Source organism: Struthio camelus, chromosome 2 (assembly GCF_040807025.1).
Source record: "Struthio camelus isolate bStrCam1 chromosome 2, bStrCam1.hap1, whole genome shotgun sequence".
Classification (NCBI taxonomy): domain Eukaryota; kingdom Metazoa; phylum Chordata; class Aves; order Struthioniformes; family Struthionidae; genus Struthio; species Struthio camelus.
In genome coordinates this window covers 38214950-38235020 of record NC_090943.1, presented here as the reverse complement: position 1 = coordinate 38235020, position 20071 = coordinate 38214950, and the positions used below count along the sequence as shown (strand labels likewise).

At 40.5% G+C, this 20071-nt stretch overlaps 1 protein-coding gene and 1 long non-coding RNA gene across 3 annotated transcripts in view; one reads left to right on the top strand and one right to left on the bottom strand.

Annotated features, from left to right (window-relative positions):
- The window catches only part of LOC104145101 (uncharacterized), a 130310-nt gene that overhangs the window by 21996 nt on the left and 88243 nt on the right, over nt 1–20071 (bottom strand). For both annotated transcript variants that reach the window (XR_011139650.1, XR_011139649.1), the window contains one exon: nt 5747–11589. This is a non-coding gene — a long non-coding RNA (uncharacterized lncRNA). The remainder of the gene's footprint in view (nt 1–5746; nt 11590–20071) is intronic.
- The window catches only part of LOC104145103 (uncharacterized), a 36366-nt gene that overhangs the window by 13485 nt on the left and 2810 nt on the right, over nt 1–20071 (top strand). The window contains exons 2-6 of the mRNA XM_068935183.1: nt 1244–1443; nt 2379–2533; nt 5619–5671; nt 7492–7658; nt 9587–9672. Coding sequence (XP_068791284.1) covers nt 2498–2533; nt 5619–5671; nt 7492–7658; nt 9587–9672 — 342 coding nt within the window. The 5' untranslated portion in view covers nt 1244–1443; nt 2379–2497. The remainder of the gene's footprint in view (nt 1–1243; nt 1444–2378; nt 2534–5618; nt 5672–7491; nt 7659–9586; nt 9673–20071) is intronic.

Below are 20071 nucleotides of genomic sequence, written 5' to 3'. Positions count from 1 at the left end.
CACAGAGGCCAATATCTTCCTCTTCTCTCTCTCTCTGTATATATATGTGTACATATACATACGTCAGACTGCAAAAAGCTGTAAGAAAGTGCTGACTACATGTCAACCAATGTAGACATACCCATCACTTCAAGAGAGGCTGGATTCCATTTCTGTTGAGAAAATCAGTTAAGTCTGTGAAACATGCAGGTACCATTTCAGTGTGGTTGTTAACTTAAACAGCCTTGAACCATACCCATATGGGTAATCTATGCAGTTCTGTACGCATTCAAAGGGCTCAAGGGCCAAATCCCTCTCTGTAATGCAACCATTTGTGCTACTTGAATATTTGAGCCTCTCCAGCTGGCCATTTCCTGTAGGTGGTAAAAATGATCAGGCAGGTTAATTTTAGGCCTAGGGAACCATTAGCCAGTAGCTAGCCTCTGGCTGACTGTCACAACTTTCCCTCAGTTGAAGCAGTCTTCAGGCTCCTCCAACCTAGCCTCTGAGTCAGAGGCTAAATCAGGCTTTCTCAACCTGCTATACTAGCTTAGGCTGAATTTCATTTTGATTTTCTGCCTGTCCAAACTGAGGTAGGCCTCCACAAAACAGAGCCGGCATTGCTGAAGATAACATTTGTGAAATCACATTTGTTTTATAACTCTATGATGGCCATACTGCTGTGGGAGAGGAAATCTTACATATCCCCAAGCTGTGAAGCCGCAAGCAGGTTGTCACTTAAAACAAGAGGTCTGACAAGCAATATCCTCTGAGACTGAGGCAGATATTTAGAAATCTGAATGAATGTCAGAAGTTTGGGCTGTGTACTCCTCGCTAAGACCCTAATGCATTAACATTTCAGTTTCTGGACAAAGTTCCTGAGCTAATAGAGTTTGTTTGCCTCAATTTTGGGGACGGTGAGGGGTTGGCTAATTTTCTTTTCGCTGTTTTTTTTTTCCCAGGCATACATTCATTTAGTATTGTGTCACTTTTCTCCCTGATCTTCATGTTTTTGTAGTTGATCAGAAATAAAAATGTGAGATTTTTTTTTACAGCATTGTCAGGGCTAAAATAGATCTGTGGAACTGTGTAAGAAAAGGTAAAACACCAAGATTTAACGTACTCACCACTGCTGAAAGTTGAAGTCAATCATTCAAACTTACATCCAGTCTGTTATTGACTGTTATTACCAGGTTCTACCTTCAGCTTGTTAATATTGCATGCAACTAAGTAGTTGCTGATTCTCTTCTTTTGACATACACAGCCAGATACCAGCTGTTCAAGTACATAAGGCAAGAGGAAGGAATGGATGAATTACAATGATCTTACACCCATGACTACAATTTTACAGTCCTACTGAACCCCAATGGGAAGCACAGGTCCCGCTTCACCATCTGCCCAGGGAATAGAGGGTCGCTAGGTGAACACGGACACAAGCACAGTAGCCGTCACTGGCTAGGTGAGGTGAGTCCCACGCTAAATTTCTAGAGACTGATAGAAGAAGGAGTGACAAATGGATCTATCAGCTTCCACTTTCCCACTGGGCATTGCATCACCCAGCAGAGCTGAGAGGAAACCTTGAGATGTAGGATGCAGCTTCTCCCAAATTGGTGCTGCAGAAGCATTTATTACTCTAGGTCCATTGACATAAACTCTGGCTCTATCAGGAGCCTGGAGCACCCTTTGTACTCCTCAGCAAGGCCGACGGGAAGATAGGGCATTTCAATAACCTCTGCTGGGGTTTTATTTTATGGGGTCCACTGACAACGAGAAGGGAAGTGAGCTAGGTTGTTTCTACAGAGCATCACCCGCCTGTCCTTTAATCTACCCCCTTCGACTTCCAACATGGCTGCCTCAGAGTGTTTCACACTTGTACTCACTTCATCATTCATTCATTTCAGTGGCAGCCTACGGTTGCTACAAAGCAAACACATTTTATCACACCTCAGGGAAAGTTTCAGCAGATACGAAATCCATGAATTAATCAATCTGCCCAATTTCTATGCTTCTTTTTCAGTCCCCTGTCTCTTCTCTCAGAATCCTCCTTCTTAAAATCTCCCTTACCTTCATGATTACAACCTACTGCAAATGTGAAGTTTATTTATTTATTTAAGAGAGCAGTGTCGACTACCAGAGTTTTAGCTATCAAATCATTTTTATGGACAATGTAGTAGAGCTGTCAACAAGAACAGATGTGTGGGAGGGTTGAAGAAAAGGCCATGCACCTAATGCAAGAAATATTTGGGTCCTTTCCTGTGAGTAAAGCATGAAATCTCCTTGACACTTCGCAGGCAGTGCCTGCTCACAACAAACTATGTGCATACAGAACGGAGAAAAGGGTTTTAGAGGGCTGATGGAAGAATCAAACAATGACACTAACTGCTGTTTACTTTTTTCAGATGTGTACATACAAAGTGAGGCTTGGAAGGAAGGGTGTCTGAAAAACTACTGCTGCTTCTGCTGCCAGTTTCATCAGCTAAAACAAACCTCCCTTGGAAAAAAAAAAAAAGGAACAAAAATGTCATTTGCCGACATTGTCATTCCCTGCTGCCTGGTAAATAAACATAACATCTATTTGTCACCATGGAAACATCTTCCATGGTCCAAAGCATGCAAAGGACAGGTATCTGAGAAACCCAGAAGTCTGAGGAAATGAGCAAGCATCTAACATAGCATTTTATGTTGTTTCTCTCTTTCAAGTATTAGCACTTTGGTATTTTTTTCTCTAAGGTACAAACATATTTGTCTTAGAAAGGGCAGCACGTATCTTAGAGACAAAGATTAAACATTTGCTTAATGTGCTGCCTCTGCCATGCCTAGCACTTACTCTCTCTCCCCTGCCAGGGAGGGATTTGTAAATAATTGCCTTATTTGTACATCTAAAAGGCACTTGTTTCTCCAGGGACCTTGCATTTGTTCTCCTCATCTGATGCATCAGTGTTAGAAAGACATTGCCACGAGCAACATACACAATGTATTGATTTACATCAAAAAAAGCTGTTCTTCTGCCCACCTTGTGTATGTAGGCAGTCACCTGGAGACCTGACAAACGTTCCCCCTTCCTGAGGGACTGCAGTGCCACCGACAAGGACCTGTCCACCCTGCCTGCTCCAGGTTCGATGCCCTCTGAGGTGGCTCTGTGCTGGCTAACCCTCATAGCAGCATCCTTTCGTTCAGACTTTATATATGATATCTAGGATCTGGACACCTCCTTTTGCACTTCCTCTGAAGCAGCTGCAGCACGGTCAAGGCAAAAATAGGCAGGTCTATTCTCCTGCAGTCTTTTATCATAAGCTAAACTGCAGATATTGGAAGAATACCCTACTACATGTGAAAAGACATCCCTGTTTCTAGTTATCCAATGAGATACACATTTGGGAAGATATACTCTCATGGTAATCCATACCCTTCCTTGGACAAAGGAAGTCAGAAGAGAAAACGTTTGCTTTCATGAGTAGCTCTAGACAGAGCAACTTGTTACTGGCTGTTAGCTGCACTAGTCACATGGCATGAACAGTCTTGGGAAGCTGGCACCACACCAAAGATCATGAGCTTCCCAAAATGTAGGTATAAGTCATGCTTTGCACATTTAATATGGATGTATTTGCAGTTCCCTGTAGAAAGAGGGTACCTTCAGGGTAATGGTAGTCAACCAGCAGACTGACTGCAAACAATGTTTGCATTTCTACTCGACAGCCAGCTCCAGAAGACAATGGAGTTGTGAGGTCTGAGCTGTTGATAGAAATCAGAAAACCAGCTTCATGAAAGTGAGGAGCAAAGAAGGATCTGAGACCTAGAAACAAAACGTGTTGTGGCTGGATCGTTCCATTAAAACATAGTCAATTGGGTTTCAAACAAAGACAGGGAAGGGGTTAACATCCAGAAAAGGGGTGACATCAAATCCAGCCGCAAGGGCTAGGAAACATGCTAAGGAATGTAAAAGAAAACTTATACAGTAATTACATTTAGAATAATGTTTTGTGTGTGATTTATTAGTCATTTCTGTTTCCAATCTTGAGTTTAAAAGGGTGATTTAACTCATAACCAAAGAGGTGTATCTATGAGTATATCCTAGAGAGGCATACCCCCAAGTTAAGGTCTTCGGCCAGTGCAAGCAGAAGGGAGAAAACACGAAACATCTCCTTGTCCCTGTTCTTTCACATAAATGAAATCCTTCTTTTAAATGCTTTCTCCCATTCTGCAAATCTCTTTCCTCTTCTTATGACAGCGGAGTCTTGCATGCGCCATCCAGAGAATACAACACTTTAACTGGGTTGCCCAAAAATATTCTGATGCAAATATGAACTGTGAAGGAATTCATTTGAAAACCGCAGTGCTGGGGAGGTCACTATAAAAGACTTAGAAGGCTTTGATGGATAAGAATTAATCAGGTTAAGAGTATAAAGTTTCTGCCTTCATAAAATCCCAACCTACGCATGCTCTTTAGACCCTTCCACAGAAGTACAGTTAAGCAGACATTTGGAAACCAGCCTCAGCTCCACACTTGGGATTTTCCATTCAGGTAACTGGTTTATTCTTGTGAGAACCACTTTACTTCAATGAAGAGACTCCTACCTTTCGCTGATGTCACGGGGAGGAGAACTGAGACAAAGTGTAGCTAATATTACAAAATGTTATCTAAATATGGAATCTGTCTCACCCTTGCACCCTTTTTTTGAGTATCACAGTGACCTGATTTCTTAATTTTTTTAACAGTTTATCACTTCTTTTGGGAACTGCAAGTACTCCTCTTAAAGCTTCTCATTCCCCTAGCAGACCTGTTATTTCTTCCCATAGAGAGTCTAAAGGATGAATGTTCTTGTAAAAGCATGTTAAATCTTGATCAAAACCCTGTGAAGTTAGCAGAAATGTTCCCAGTGAGATCGGTGGTTTTGGGTTTGGTTTCCCTGGGACACTTCCACCAGTTTGCTGGGGGTACTATAAGGCACATGCAGAACCTTGCAGTACCCGTTCATCATGCTCAGAGGGCACTTTGCTGCCTTAGAGACAGCCCAAGCCACACAGCTAGAACCAAATCCAGAGCAGAGCAGGCACGGATTTTAGGAGGAATTAATATGTGGAATTTGGTTTCATGCTCAGTTTAGTATTTGTGCATTTTTGCCTTCCTGCATTTCTTTCTTTTTGGTGGATTCGTTCTTTCCCCTCTCATCCCCCTTACATTGTACACTATCAATCAAACCTTCTCTTTCTCTTCTTTTCACAGACAGATCTCTCTAACATGCTTTTACTCCTGTCACGCTGTCCCTCCTATCTTCCTTTAGCTGTATAATTTCTTCTTCTCATCTCAAGCAACCTTTGCCTTTTCACCCACCTTCTTCTTTCTAGACTTGATTCTCTTCTCATACCAGCTGTACAACTGTGTAACTATCCATCAGCTTCAATTAAGTAGTCTTGATCTATTCACTTTGAGAAAATCATTTGTCTATACCAATTTCTCTAGTACCACGCCTTGACTTTTGCTTTTTTACTACGCCTGTTGATTCAGTTGACAGTGCATGCCCTAGTAATACTTTTCCAGCTACTAACAATTACTTTTTCCCCTCCAAAGCAAGCGTGGAGACAGATTCCTTTTGGACAATTTTTTAAAACGTATTTATTGACATCCTTTTTGTATTTAGGAAAAAAAGTGCACAAGGCCTTTGGCAATGGAAAAAATAGAAAAGATATGGAGGTGAGTAGTGTAGTATATTTCAGTATTGTCTTTCACTCTGGAAAAAACTTTTGACATATTAAAAAATCCACTTACCTCCTATAAGTCAAATATGATCAATTTTTTCCATATAACTTCCTGCTGATCTGTCCAGGCCTGGGAAGTCAGAGGTGATATTGGTCAGATGTAGCTATGCTGGCTGAACTTCAACGAGAAGCTTGTGCAGCTTTCGCTTTCACTTCACTAGACTTCCCCAAGCACTCTTGGCCTCTTAATTTCAGGAACATTAAAATTCATTAAGATTAACTAGTTTTTTCATTACAAAAGGAAAAATGGCACACTTTTTTAGCCTGTGATTAGGAAGCACTTGTTTATTTATAGAGCCATTTGTTGCCTGAAACCATTTCTTTTATATAATTGCTTCTTCAGACTGTTTGCTTATGTCGATCAGAAAACGTATTTTCGGAGATTAGGTCATTTGTACTTGCGCAAATCTGTGCAATAATTCAAAGAAAGCAAGGTCAGTTTAAATGAATACCATATCTAGCACAGGGATAAATCTATTAAATTAAAATCACTGAACATAAGACTCTGCTGATCATGTACTTATAGTGGAACATGTCAAAGGAAAACATCTTCTATTTACTAATTTATTTCAATGCCACAAAGATGAGATGAAATTCCCTTTAAAGTTGTAAGGTGTTTAGTACATATTGGAAAGTCAAATAGGAACTAATTTCCAGTTGGCAGTAAGTTAATGCTAGTTCTATTAGTCATTGTGAAAAGCTGAGAGCTGAATGTTGAAAAACAAAACACAAAAAAACAAGAGTGGTAAACAGCTCAGTTAGTCAGCCAGTCAAAGGAACTGGGTTTATCTTATTGTTATATTTTAAGAATATAATATATGTAGTATCTAGTTGGTTGTTGAAACAGTTTGATAAATCTGTCCATAATATTGCATATCCAGATATTCATGGACAAAAACCTTTCAAGTACCTTCATCCTGCAAACCTTTACACAGATGCTGAGCTTCACGTATGACAGTAGCTCGATTGAATGTGGATGAATGATTTTCAGGATGTTTGCAAACTGTTCATGTAAATAGTTTAGATGCCTGAATCACATACTATTGTCTTTGTTTCTCCTATGAGGACTGAAATAGGAACTTGTTAAATGAAAATACACCATCCTCTGTTTTTCAGGAAAATACAGAAGCACATGCTTCAGATAAAGTCCATACTAAAGGGCTTTGTGAAATCAGGTCCCAATGAATAATAGAGGAGAACTGCACAGTGGTCATTTTGATAACTATTCTCCTCTGATAAAACTGGGGTATTTCAGGATTTTTCAATATGCACATAAATCTTCTTGTACTGTTGAAAGCACTGATCAGCAGGAAGCCCCCTGGACAAGGAGGGGCGAACAGACCTCTGGACAAGCTGTGTGAACGAATTTGTCCGTCAGGTTTCTCACTGTTTGAACACATTTTCGGTGCAACATTTAACAGAGAGGCATCAAGATCAGAGTAGGCATTCCTGTGAGTTCATAAATCCTAGAGCAATTCCATGAGACCTGAGCTCCTAAATCCTTTGGGCAATGGGAAGGCACAAGCAAGGAAGAGAGACCACAGGTCAGACTGCAACTTCTGTTTATAACCTGCATATAAACATATTTTATATATGTATCCATGTGTATGTAGACATACTTATGTATGTAGACATAAACTGCATCCAGCTCATGGGTGGAGGACCTCTGTTTGCACTGGCAGCCACCTGGCCCAGAAGTGTCTCTGTCCAGGTAGGAACCATGTTGGCTAAAAAGTGAATTTACCTGTTTTGCAGGGATCTAAAGGTGTTGGCCCTTTCTCCTGCGATCTCAAGGCCCAGAAAACACTTCCTGATATTTTCTGCTTCAGGCTGGCCTTTGGCCAAAGCTCGGTGTCCAGTAGCCTGTTCCCTCGATGGTCTACTCATGCCTTGGCCATCTGACTGGCCTGGCATAACACTGGGTATGATATGCAGTGCGGCACCATGACACACACCTTATATTCTGCTGGGCTACAAATTTAGTCCTCTTAATTAATTCACATATGTTATTTGGTCCTTGATGCTATGGATGTCTTTTGCAGAAATAGTCCCTCTTGACTCTTGAGATATGCCATAATAGGTTTTTGCCCCAGCCAAAGTAAAACCTTGTATTAGTCATGAGGTGGCAGCATTCTCAATGCTGAAAAGGAGATGTTTAGTCCACAGAGAGGCTAAACGGTTTCTCTATACTTGGTTCATCAAGAAGGTATAAGTCATAATTTGTAAACAAAATTGAGTTTAAATACATTTTCTTGATGCACTCTGCTTCAAGTATCCCCTAAAATGTATCACTTAAAGCTAGCATTAAAAGAAAATACTATTAAGAGGGCATAAGGTAAACTCATTCAGTTGCTCAAATTGTATAACACAATGAATTAATATGGTAATGTATCTTCAGAGACCAGAAGTAGATAATAGAGGTGAGCAGAGGTTTTCTAGCTTGGCTTTGGAAAGGCAGAAGTAATTTATCATTATGTTGGATTTCCAGAGGAGAGCATTTCTCATATCTTCTGACTCTCCTTCTGAAATCCTCTTAGTTTCCTTTTGAAAACATCCTTTTTGGACATTTTGCTTTCTTTTTATTGTAGACAGAGCTCCTATTGAAACAGCCATACATAGCTTTCCCTGAAGTGGCAGCAAGCCCCAGATGCCTTTAATTTCAGCCTTGTGCTTATAATCTTTAAGGGGCTGCAACAGCCTAGGACATCTCTCTCTCTCATATATTCATCTCACGTCTCCAACTGGTATAGGCAGAATATGAAAAGGATAAAATAATCCACATTCACCCCTTATTGGCTTCTGTGGTTGAGTTCAGGGTGAAGCTCCAACTATGATCAGTGCACTATGAATAACCTCACTCCTTTTCTTTATGGCCATACAAATACATACTATGTCTTTATTACTTACATGCATTGTCCTATATGAGCCTATTTTTAATTAATAGAAAACAAAGCCCTTTTGACCTTATCCATGGGAAATACTGCCTCATTGATGCTAGCCATAAATTAAGCTAATACAGTGTGCATGCCCAACATATTTCTCTCAGGTAACATTCACTCAAATATTAAACAGGGAGAGAAAAGAAGGGAAATCCTATTACTAAAGCCATGGTATCAAGATGGACTCTGTAATTGCTAAAAGGCATATGAGAGACAGTGGTTTTGTTGTGCCATAACGGTTTAAAGGAGAAAGCAGAGAAAAATATCTGATACCATCAAAACAGGGAAAATTTAGCAATGAAAAATCTAATTGCCCAAAAGGGAATGTAGTCTGATCGTATTCTGAGACAAACACCTTCAAAGGAATTCTGTGAAGAATAAAACCCATTGCAATGGAGAATAAAAGCTGCTGTACAAATATATACTAATTAACCGTACTAATTTGTGTGTATAATTAGATAGTCTCTTTACATTTTTTTGTTGTTTTTTAACCAAGCAGGGCACAGCAGTAGCAATACAAAGTATTTTACTTTGCCTTATGTATGCTCAGAGCTGGCAAACAGTAGATATCTCCTCACAAATGAGCTGTCACAAATTACTCCTTGTTTGGTGGTGACATCCTTGGTCTACATTATAACTACAGGAAGCCTAATCAATTATGCTCCAAAAATGAAATAAGAGCTCTATGGTGCCAGGGGCATAGCTCATAAAATTAATTACAAGGCAAGTTTACATATTGAAGTACCAGTTTATGGAGGGGCTAATAACTTTTGATGAGACTTTGACAGCATATTACTCACAAAGATTATGAAAACAAAAATCATTTGCAACTGGCTGCTCAGACAGTGGCTTGCTTCTCCCGGCTGTGCATCCCAGCCATAACTCATGGTTTGAACCTTTCCTTTGTCAAGTGCAGATAAAGATGCCCAGTGATGTCCTGATATCTACCCATGAGGAGAGCACAGAGCTTTTGCTGGTAGCCTGCCACTTCCATCAGGTAATTTCTCGTCTCTTTGTCTCTCCCTCCTACAACCCTACGCTACTTCCTGAGAAAATCTGCAATATATGGCAATGAGGGAAAAACAGACCTAAATAGTTTTTTAATGCCAGGCAACCCCCACATTGAAGAAAACCCAGGATGCTGTTAGTGGCTGCAATGAGGAAAAGGCTGCAGGGTGAACCTTTTGATCCTGGTTCAATCCCAGGAGCGAGACATCACAAACACCCCAAATTCAGAGCACTTCCAAGCGCTGATAGTAGGAAACAGAATTACTCAGGCATTTGTGTTTGCTCAACTGTGGAGCATAAAAATGTAAAAAGTGAATAGTGACAGATGGCAGATCTTTGGGGGAAACAAGTAATTTTAATGGTAGGAGCAAACAAAGCAAATTGTGGCACAGATTAATGAGGAGCCTTCCATGCAAAGATTCAAAACCTGTTGCTAGTCAGCCCACCAAATGGATGGGAAGGCAGATAAATAGTGGTGCAACTGGATAAATAGAGGCACTGAGGGGATGAGCATCTTGCTTGTACCGCAGCCTGAGCGAATAACCTGGGAATGCCACTAGCAGTAGTACATGCCAGCCGCTGGGTTTCAGTGGTTCTCTGATCTGGCTACAGACTGCTCAGTAAACTGCCTTTAATAAAGCCTCAAGACACTGAAACCCATGTCGAATGCCAAACGATAAATAGCCTGCCTCAAAGATGCTATTCATAATCGAATCTTAAATATAATTCAACTTAATGGCGTCATTGCTCTTCTGTGTACCATTTAGAAGCCTGGATACTGTTCCCTATGAGCTAGAAAGGTATATTGTTTTGAAAGACAAACTGTCAGCTATTCTGCAAGAGAGCTCAGGAGTGATCTGCACAAAACCACACAGATTAACTTCATCAAGGAAAAGGTTACTAGAGAAATGAGACTTGTGAAACTAGTGTATGTGCATATGTGTGTGCATATGTGCTTGTTTCCCTTAATAATTTTCAAATGCACTGGCCAGTTTCAACCAAACATGTTCCACATATAGCAATCTCAAAGACATTGTGTTTTTACAAGTATTGAGTATTGGGAAAATAAGTTGCTGAGCAGGCAAGAGGAAGATCCTATCTACGACCTGTTTCGAAAAAAGCTGTAGGATGAGACAGGGACATCATCCCAGAAAGTTTTACAGCACCTTAAAGCAAATCATTCAGTTCCCAAGAACAAAGTACAAGCGTGTTCTTTAAATGATTGTGATAGTGTTCCTTGTTACTTAGACTGGGCAACAGATTTTCATTTAAATGAAGGTCTCCTCAGAAGTGCAGAGGGGCCTTTGGGGAGGTGCAAGGGAGGAAAAATGTAATTTTTCAGGCTCCAAGTGTTCTTTTGTGTTTTATAAACAGCTGAGTGACAGCTCAGTGATTAATAAGTTACATAAATAATTATAAGCGACATGTAGCTGAATCTAGTCCACATTCCAGACATGGTACATTAAATAAAGAGAATTCTGCTCTTCCCCCAAGAAGAAAATTTATCTGGCAACAGCAGATAAATCAGAAATGATACTGTTAAAGCACATCCAGTTCTTTGGAGAGACAGCTCATCAAAAACAGAAGTTTCTACTGAACACACATTCTCAAGGAAATCAGTTCATTTACTTCAGTACCACCTTGCACTGATTCAGTACAAAATCTTACTTTCTTCCTTTATTCATTCTGTCTGGTTGAGCTTCATTATTTACCCAGAAGTGCCTCTACGAAGAAGAGTTCTGAGCCAAAACCCTACTACAGGCTCATGCGTGGGACGGGAACTGCTAGTTCACAGCACCAACAGGAGGGCTCGCCAGGGAGGCTCATCAACCGTGTTTTGTTGGTCGTGTTTTACAGCAGCATCAAAAACTTCAGGATGAATTGGACCCATCTTTTGGATTAAACCCTGAAAAAGACAAGATTAAAGGCAGTGAATGCCTATGCTTTGTGTTGTGAACGTATATTTATAGTATATAGGAACTGAGTAACATCTCTTTAAGTAGTTCCTGAATTTTTTAGGGGACCTCTTTGTCTTCTGCAGCAAAAAGCAAGAAGAAGTGACAGAAGAGTAGCCTGGCTTAGTACAATGCAGTAGGGTTTGCAAATAAGTTTGTCTGGACCCCAGCTGGGCCCCAAGTTTTCCTCTTTGTGCAGAGGGTAACAACGTGATCTCCAGTAAGAGACAACTACGGTGGGAGTGATCCCAATATTCAGAAAACATTAAGAAGAATTTTGAAATGTTTCTGAGGTGATTAAAAAGTGCTAATTAACACTTAGAACTTCCTTCCCTCACAATTTTTTCTAGATGTGTTATTTAGGTTTATATATGTATCACTGTGATTTTTCTGTCATACCTGTCCTCAATGTGAGTGCTTCATGCCTTCATTCCTCTCCCAGGGAGAGGGGGTCACACAATGAGCTACTTTAGTGTACATTAATTTCTATCATTTTTATATTATAACGCTAAGAAGTGGCTTTCCTTATTTTGATGTTCTAATGAGTGGGTGGAAATAATAAAAAAGAACAATTCTGGTAACAAACATTGCTCTTTCCATGAATTTCAATAAAACACTGATCATCTAGTATATCATCTTAGCAGATAGCAGCCACATTTCCAAGAAATGTGATTACTTCTATAATGGGAGGGTGTTTTAAGTGGCTCAGATTGTGAAATGAGGCATCATTTCCTAGATTCATATATTTTAGGGCTAGAAGGGACCTGGACGATGATCTGCTCTAAGTTCTCTTGTAAAACTGCCACAAAATTTTGCCCAGTTGTTCCTGAAGCAAGTACACTGCTTCTAGTACAGTTAAGTACAGCTTTTTCCTAAGTGGATTTCATTGTTGTTCCTGTTTTTGTTTAGTGACAGCACTTAAACTTTATGTATTTATACTAAATTGCATCTTAATTCCTTTTCTTGCACTTAGGATGATTTACCATTTTTAAGGTAGCTAGCTGACAGCAAGAGGATGACAGAAATTTGGTTTCTGAAGCTCTGCATTTACACTTATTTAAATGAAATTACACTCAGAGCGTCTCCAGAGCAGGAGGCTTGCACTGTTTTTCCAGTTATCGTTATTAGCAGGAGCAGCAGTGGTGACTGGTAGCATCACTAGAGGGGGAGCTGCCAGCTTTTTGCTGGGCCACGTACGGCTTCAAAATGGGCTGCTTTCTGGGATTAACACACCCACCAAATTTGGGAACCATTTTTCTAGAAAACTGGAGCCTCATCAGCTTTTCGGAAAATCAGATCACATATTCAGTGTTTCCCATGTAGGAAAGTTTTGGCCTCAGAGCTCCTGCCTGTCACCAGAAGAAGCAGCGGACCTATCCAAATGTCTTATGTGTGTCTTGCCTGTGCCTTCCCTGGGTAAGAGGAAAAACACTTATTCAGCCCCTGCTCTCTTGAGTTGCGGCCATGGGCAGAAAAACCCTATCTGCCCCAATGAGAGCTGCTATGCAAATTTTATCCTCCTGAGTATGCTTCTTTTCTAACCTTGATCTTGTTTTTTCCCCAGTGCATAGAAAGGCCTCTGGTAGAAATGTCACCTTTAATCTGCTCTTTATATTTCTGTAGTACATACTAGTGACCCCTATTTTATTTTGTAAACTTTGCCCTGACACAGCATCAGCTTAATTCCTTCATTTAGGTCCTAGCCAAACATAATTCACCTTGTTTTCATCTCCTGTTCCAATTCATTCAAAGCTCTTCCAAGAACTTCCAAGATTTATTCTGTCATTTTAATCTGTTCTGTGGGAATAGATTATCCAAACAGATGCACACTTTATTTTTAGGGTTTCAGATTTGTAAGCTGCAGTAAAAGTGGAAAAAAAGCAATCTTCAGTAATAACTGAAATGTTCATGGAAATTCTGGCCCATCTCAGTGACTACATAAGCAATGCAATCAAATAAGGCTAGAACCCAAAATATACTAGTGAGATATTAACGAGAAGAGAATATTTGCCTGTTTATTATGGCCTCTTCTAAAGCTTCAGTTCCAGGCCCTTCCAAAACCAGAATCCTCCAACAATCGATGGAGATGGAATATAACCAGATCAAGTGTCCTCTAGCTTGTTATATGCTGGTTTTGTTGCTGATTGAAAAATAAACCCAGGTACAATTTCTTTTGGTTTTACCATACTGTATATTACAGTGTTGCTCTATTAAAGGTAATTTTCAGGAGAGCAATTCAGATAACAACACTGTAGATCTTGTGCAATGCGTTACAACCACTTCAGTTGCATATTGCAATTTTAAAAGGTTTTAACTTTAGGGACAATGGATGGGTCTTATGAAAATGAAAGCCATAGAAATAAATCATCCATCAGTAATGAAAAAAAGAGAATGATATAATTTCTATTTGTCAAGGTATAATGATGTCACCATCCATTTATCCTTTGCACTTAAAGGTTGAAGCTATTCAACAAATCTCTCCTGAGCCACATACATCTGTTGCTTTAATGGTGGCTATAGCAAAGCTTTCTGATTAGTTCACACATCATTCATCAATTAGAACAGAAGGTAGAAGTTATTTCTCCCTACCCACAGTGCTTCATTAAAAAAATAACCTTTAATGTAATGAACGATGGCAGAATCAAGAAATAAATAAGATGAGAGCCTGTGCCTTAGGAGGTCACTCTTTGAAGAATTCCACCTTTTTCTAGAGCAGAGGGAAATGAGAAGAGATAGACAAAGGGGGACTTAACATCTGGCATGAATACATGGTTTTCTCTGGCTTATCACAGTGGCTGCTAGTCCAGCTATATACGTGGCTCTCATGAAGTTTTACCAAAAAGACTGCTGAATAATAGGAGTGCAGTGTTGCTTACAAGAAAAGGTTGCATAGACTTTTGTCCATACTGGTGCTATAATTCTCAAAACGCTTGCAAGGCTGAGTGGAGTGTATTTTACCATTAGGGAAGGCGAGAAATTCGTCCAGAGTTTCATATGACTCTTTTAACTGGGCAATTTTTTTTGTTATATAGTGCATATGCTGAAAAATGCATTTCCAGCTCCTCCAAATTTATTAGCAAACAACTTTCTTGATTGACAGATAGGATATTCAGCCAAAGATGACAGATACAGATTCTATTGTTGTTACAGATTCAGTAATTGTTTCTCAGCAATTTATTCAAAGTACAGTGGCATCAACGGGAGCCAGGTGTAACACCTTACCGCAAGGATAGTAATGCACGGCTGCAGGATGGGAACATGTCCAGTGTCAGGTGGATAACTGACTATGCCCTGAACTGTTGCACAGCTCTAGCAAAGGGTCTCCAAGCACTGAAGGGGTCACAGCTGGGAGCATTGTGCACTGATGATGTATGAAGCTGTTTTCATTCATGTAACAAATTCCGGTCTCAGCTAAGCCAGCTTTGCAGAAAACCATCCTCATTGCCTTAGTGACTTCTCACTCACAGCTATCCAGTTTGTAAGTCAAAGCATGATTTTCTCTCTCTCACAGTACTGCTAGTAACACTGGTGTAAACCCTGAGCTCAGTTCTTCCTCACTATATAACTTCATTAGTAATAATTATTTCAGCTGAGAGGAGAGAAATCAAGCTGGAGCCTGATCTAACCATCCATTTAACTTCTGTTGAAGGTGCAGGATTGGGCTCTAAGCTAGAGACTGCCAGGGCACAATCTGACGAGAAACAAATCCTTTTCAGTAATAGCAGTCACCAGCTTCAGTACATGGCACCCATCTGCAGCCAGGAAATACTTTCAAGCTCTTGCCAGTGTCCTCATGAGTGCCATCCTTACCACAGCCCCTTGTGTTGGCTTTGCAAAGCCACAGTGGCCAGTGTGAAATACACAAAACCTGTGCAACTGAGGGTGGATTTTTCACTGATACCAGTGGGCTTGCACTTAGTTGGTGGGAGATTAAAGTTAGAAGCAGGACCTCTATCATTGATTGGGATGCAGAAAGCAGCAGTCGTAGTTTTCAGTTTCCAGATTGAATTTACTTTGAGAAACAGTCAGTGGAATCAAACCAGCAGAGAATTTGGCCATACCTTCTCTGTTTAGTCTTTCTTAATTAGAAAGCACGGTTCCATGATCAGAGTACCAGGACAATACAGTAGTCGGGACTCAAAACACTTGCTGACTCAGTTACGGTTCAGCTCTGACACCTCTATGACAAGTATCCAGGGAAACGCTCTATACAGGCTGCCATTTATTTTCCCCATGTGACCACCGAGGTCTGGCAGGTAGCAGGCAGAGCAGGAGAAGAGATGACCCCATTCACTCTCTGTCACAACACTATCCCACGGGAAAGATCTCTCTTCCCACAGAAGGATCACAGATGGACTCCTGCCTCCTCTGATACAGGAAGGATGAGATGAAGAGGGAGGCTATTTCTCTCACTATTTCGTGCCTACAGTGGGGAAGAGACAAATAGAGCTGTACCCTCACGAATCAGCTGAGTAGAGCTGAGCAAAACCATCATCCAGCCACCTCCCTGTGATCTGTGGCTTCAAGCAGTTGAAAATGTCAGCTTGTGAGTGAAGGAGTTTGACATGTAAAGCAAAAAGTGGTGAATCTTCATCTCCATCTTTCCTCCACGTGAAAAATTTCTCAAGGTGCTGGCAGGACCACTTCTCTCTTCTGAAACATGCAATGAAGTAAAATATGCCCAGAGCCATCTCACATCCACAGGGCATGTTCCTGGTTCTACGCAAGGCACTAGTTAATCCCACATTAGGGTTAGGATGGACTTCCTCGAGTTGTGGGTATCTTCTTCCATGAGTAATTTCTATTGTCCTGAAAGCTACCTAGGAAAAACATTGTTTCTTATTGATCAGGCAGAATTTTCATTATGCCCACGGTTTATGTATAGAGTAGACCACACACAAATGTGATATTCTAATACTGATTGCACTTGGCTTGCTCCCATTTGTTATCTAGTGATTTAAAGGGCTCTGGTATAAACATGCCTGCAGTTAGTAAAAACCCTGATGTCTCAGTGGAATGACACAGGTTAAACAGTATGGTGTATTTGTGCCTGCGTGCACATTTGTGCAGTCTGCGAATTTCAAGAGCTATGAGCACGAGCTTGCTGGTACAAAATGCATTTTAAGAGCTGACATTAAAGTTAATATGAAAGTTCAGAGGTGCCAAATAATTTAAATGCACAGAAGAGGTAGCAATAACGTTTCTAAACTGAGGCAGTGAATTATGTATATAAGAAATATTAAAAATGCAAAGCTGACTCTATTTGCATTTGGAATGCCCCCTAGCTGTTACCAAGGAGGAAGGAATTGCTTTATGCTGAATTCAAGGGCATACTACTTAGTGCTGTATTTAAGTCAAGGAGGAATATCACTCATTTTTATTCTACCACTTAACTTGGGCTTATGTAATCCATCTGGTAGCCAAGTCAGTTGTCTTATATTATTTTCTATCACAGAAAGAGAATATATAATTCAATCATTCAACCTTTATTTTCACCAGCTTTGAGATCCCTCAGAACCATATTGCTTCCTGTAAATCATGGGCTGTCATCAGTCCAAGAGGATGAAAGTATCAGTATTGGGCAGTGCTTTTCCAAATCACTTCTGGGTAATCACGGGACAAAATTAAACTTATTCAGCATTTAGGGAATATGCAGATGTTGTGGAATGATTGAATGACACCTGGTCTACTTGCAGCGAGTAGAGGTAAGGTATCACTTTAGGGCACCAGGATTTAAACACAGGTAAATTTGGTTCATCTAAATGGATTTAAACTCTGCCTGGAATGAAAACGAGCTTTGGGTTTTCGAGAGCTGGGTAGGTCTGCAACTGCTTCACCTCCCACTTGCATTTGTTAGTGATCCCACAGAGGTGTCCTCAAGGGTACACAAGCTCCACGGCTTCCCCAGGCTGATCTAGAGGCTGGTGCCTTTTCCAAACCGCAGGCATAGCCAGGAGATGGCTGAGCCTCAGGCTGCTGGAAGCTGAACTGCTGCAGCCACCTCCCCTGGGATGAGGGTCTGCTACATCCAGGTGTAAATGAAATCTGCCTTTCTTGGCCGCAAGTCCAACAGCAGGAGGCTGGCCATGAGTAGCGCCCATGGATGACCAGGCAAAACTCTCAAGCTACAGGTAGCAAACAGACTGACCCTGAGCAGTTCAGCCGAGCCAAGGGTCAAAGCCCTTGTACTGCAGTCAAGAACAGGGATTTTTCTGTAGTGTTAATGGCAAGGGAAATTAAACCAGAAAGAACCTAACAATAAAGTATGTTCTTATCTGTCTCTGATCATATAGTTTCTTTACTGCTTCCATGTTTTTCATACAGATCAGCAAAAATCAATCAAATTTTCGCTGTGCTTTTAGTTAAAGTCAGCTTCACTTCCAAGATCTGTGTTACACTTGTGGCACGAAAACATCACAAAAAACGTGCTTCTTCCTATGACTTTAAAAAGAGAATAAGAGAATAAGGGGAGCAAAGTGGAGTTTGCATATTCTCTTCAGCATGCAGAATCACCCTTAGGAGTCTGCATGCTGACCCAGAGAGAACCATTTCATTACTAAATCTACTAATGAGGCCTGGGTTTAAAATGACTGATCAAGTTAATCCCAGTTAAGTGTGGTAAACAAAAGAAGATGGTAGCAAGTGTGGACACACATAAGATATGTATAAGTAAATAAGCAATTTGCTAATATATCTATTTATTTCCATTTATATTATAGAAGATAGAGAAGTGATAAAAGTATTATTTTGCATTGTCAGCAACCTGATGTTTAATAAAAACTAAAATAAAAGCATTCAAAGTATATTAGCTGTCCAAGGCACCTCCCCATCCCCCACACCGCACAATATGGTAGGAGTAGAAACGAAAAAAGAAAAGATCCTTTCCTCCTCAGCTCTCCCAAAGTAGCCCCTCAGAGAAGAATATGAAGATGCAGTATTCAATCTCTATGTTAAGCTACAATGTTGCTTGTGATTTTGATGCTAAGTAAAGGAATTAGGCACGAAGGCAGTACTGAGAGAAAACATCTCTCCCACTGCTCTCAGCATATTTCAGCTTACAATAGCAATAAGTTATCAAAACTGAACTCAGTTTACCTCATGAAAATCGTCTCAAGTGTAATTCTGGAATTCTCACGGGATCAGCTATTTTCCTGAAATGACCAGTTCTTGCCTGCTGTCTCAAAGGAACAGTTTTTCGTGTATGGTTTTGGTGGCTTTTTGTGCAAGGGAACAAAAGATGGTGGGAGAATTGTGGCTAAAACCAGAGAGCAAAACCTTGCAGATGAAATTCAGATATGGGAATAAGAACCTTCCACTGATGAGACATTGATATGAGCCTCTAGATGTAACTTGTGTTCTTGTGTCTAAGGTAGGAAGAGAAAGTAAAAAAAAAAAAAAAAAAAGACTGAAGGAGAGAGAAAACAGAGCTGGAAAGTTCAATATCTCCTTAATGAATATTAGAAACACAGGAGCAGGAGACCGACAAGTCAGAGATCATGTGTTGTATCATCAGTGTCAACAAGAAACAAGGAAATAAATGATACTTGCAAGAATAGACTAAAGCTGTTGGAACTGAGACAGCTCAGGGGGGAAGAGTTGAACACAGGGCTGGAAAATACCAGTGTGTCTGCAGAAGGAAATGAAGACTAGATTAGCAGATCTTCAGCAACTACTGTAACAGAAGACAGGAAAAGGTGTTAAGGGCAGAAGAATGGGGAAATGGGTTGCATTCATACACTGTGGTGCAGGACAAAAGGAGCAGCTATTCTACAAAAGTAGTGCTACAGGAGAGAGGTCAGACTCAGCTCTCTGAAGTATTGCTACTTTCAAGAAACGAAGGAAGAAACTGTGAAGAACTGTGGAGAAACGTAGAAGAAGAATACCATTAATGCTTCAGCTTGACATATTTTGTTTAAATATTAAAGGGCAAACTTATGCTGATTGTTAAATCAATATCAAATCAGGATTGGAGTCTGTTTTATGATCACGGACAGTGAACTCCTTACTGCTGCAGTCATAAATGATGTCACATTTCAGCAGTCCTGTAGCTGCCAACACTCAGGTCAGAAATGCCCGTTTTAATTAAAAACTTTAATTTGAAAGACAAAGTAGCACTTACTGATAGTGAGAAGTCCTCCTCCCTGCTCCTCGCATGCTTTTGGAGTGCTGTGCAGGGCAGAAACCAGTCCAAGTCCGGCTCAGCACAATCTGTCCTATTGGCAAGGCCCCTGCCCAAAGACAAGCCTGCAATTTCTAGTGTCCAGACCAGGTTGATGCAAGACCTGAGAAGAGCACAGTTCTTGGGCTGACGCTTGGTGAAGAATTTATGCCTTCTACTTGTGAACAGCACAACCAAAAAGTAGTCTGTGCATTTCAAACACAACTTTGCCAGGATGAGGAAGTCCATTCCCTTGTCTTAGTCACCAGTACCAC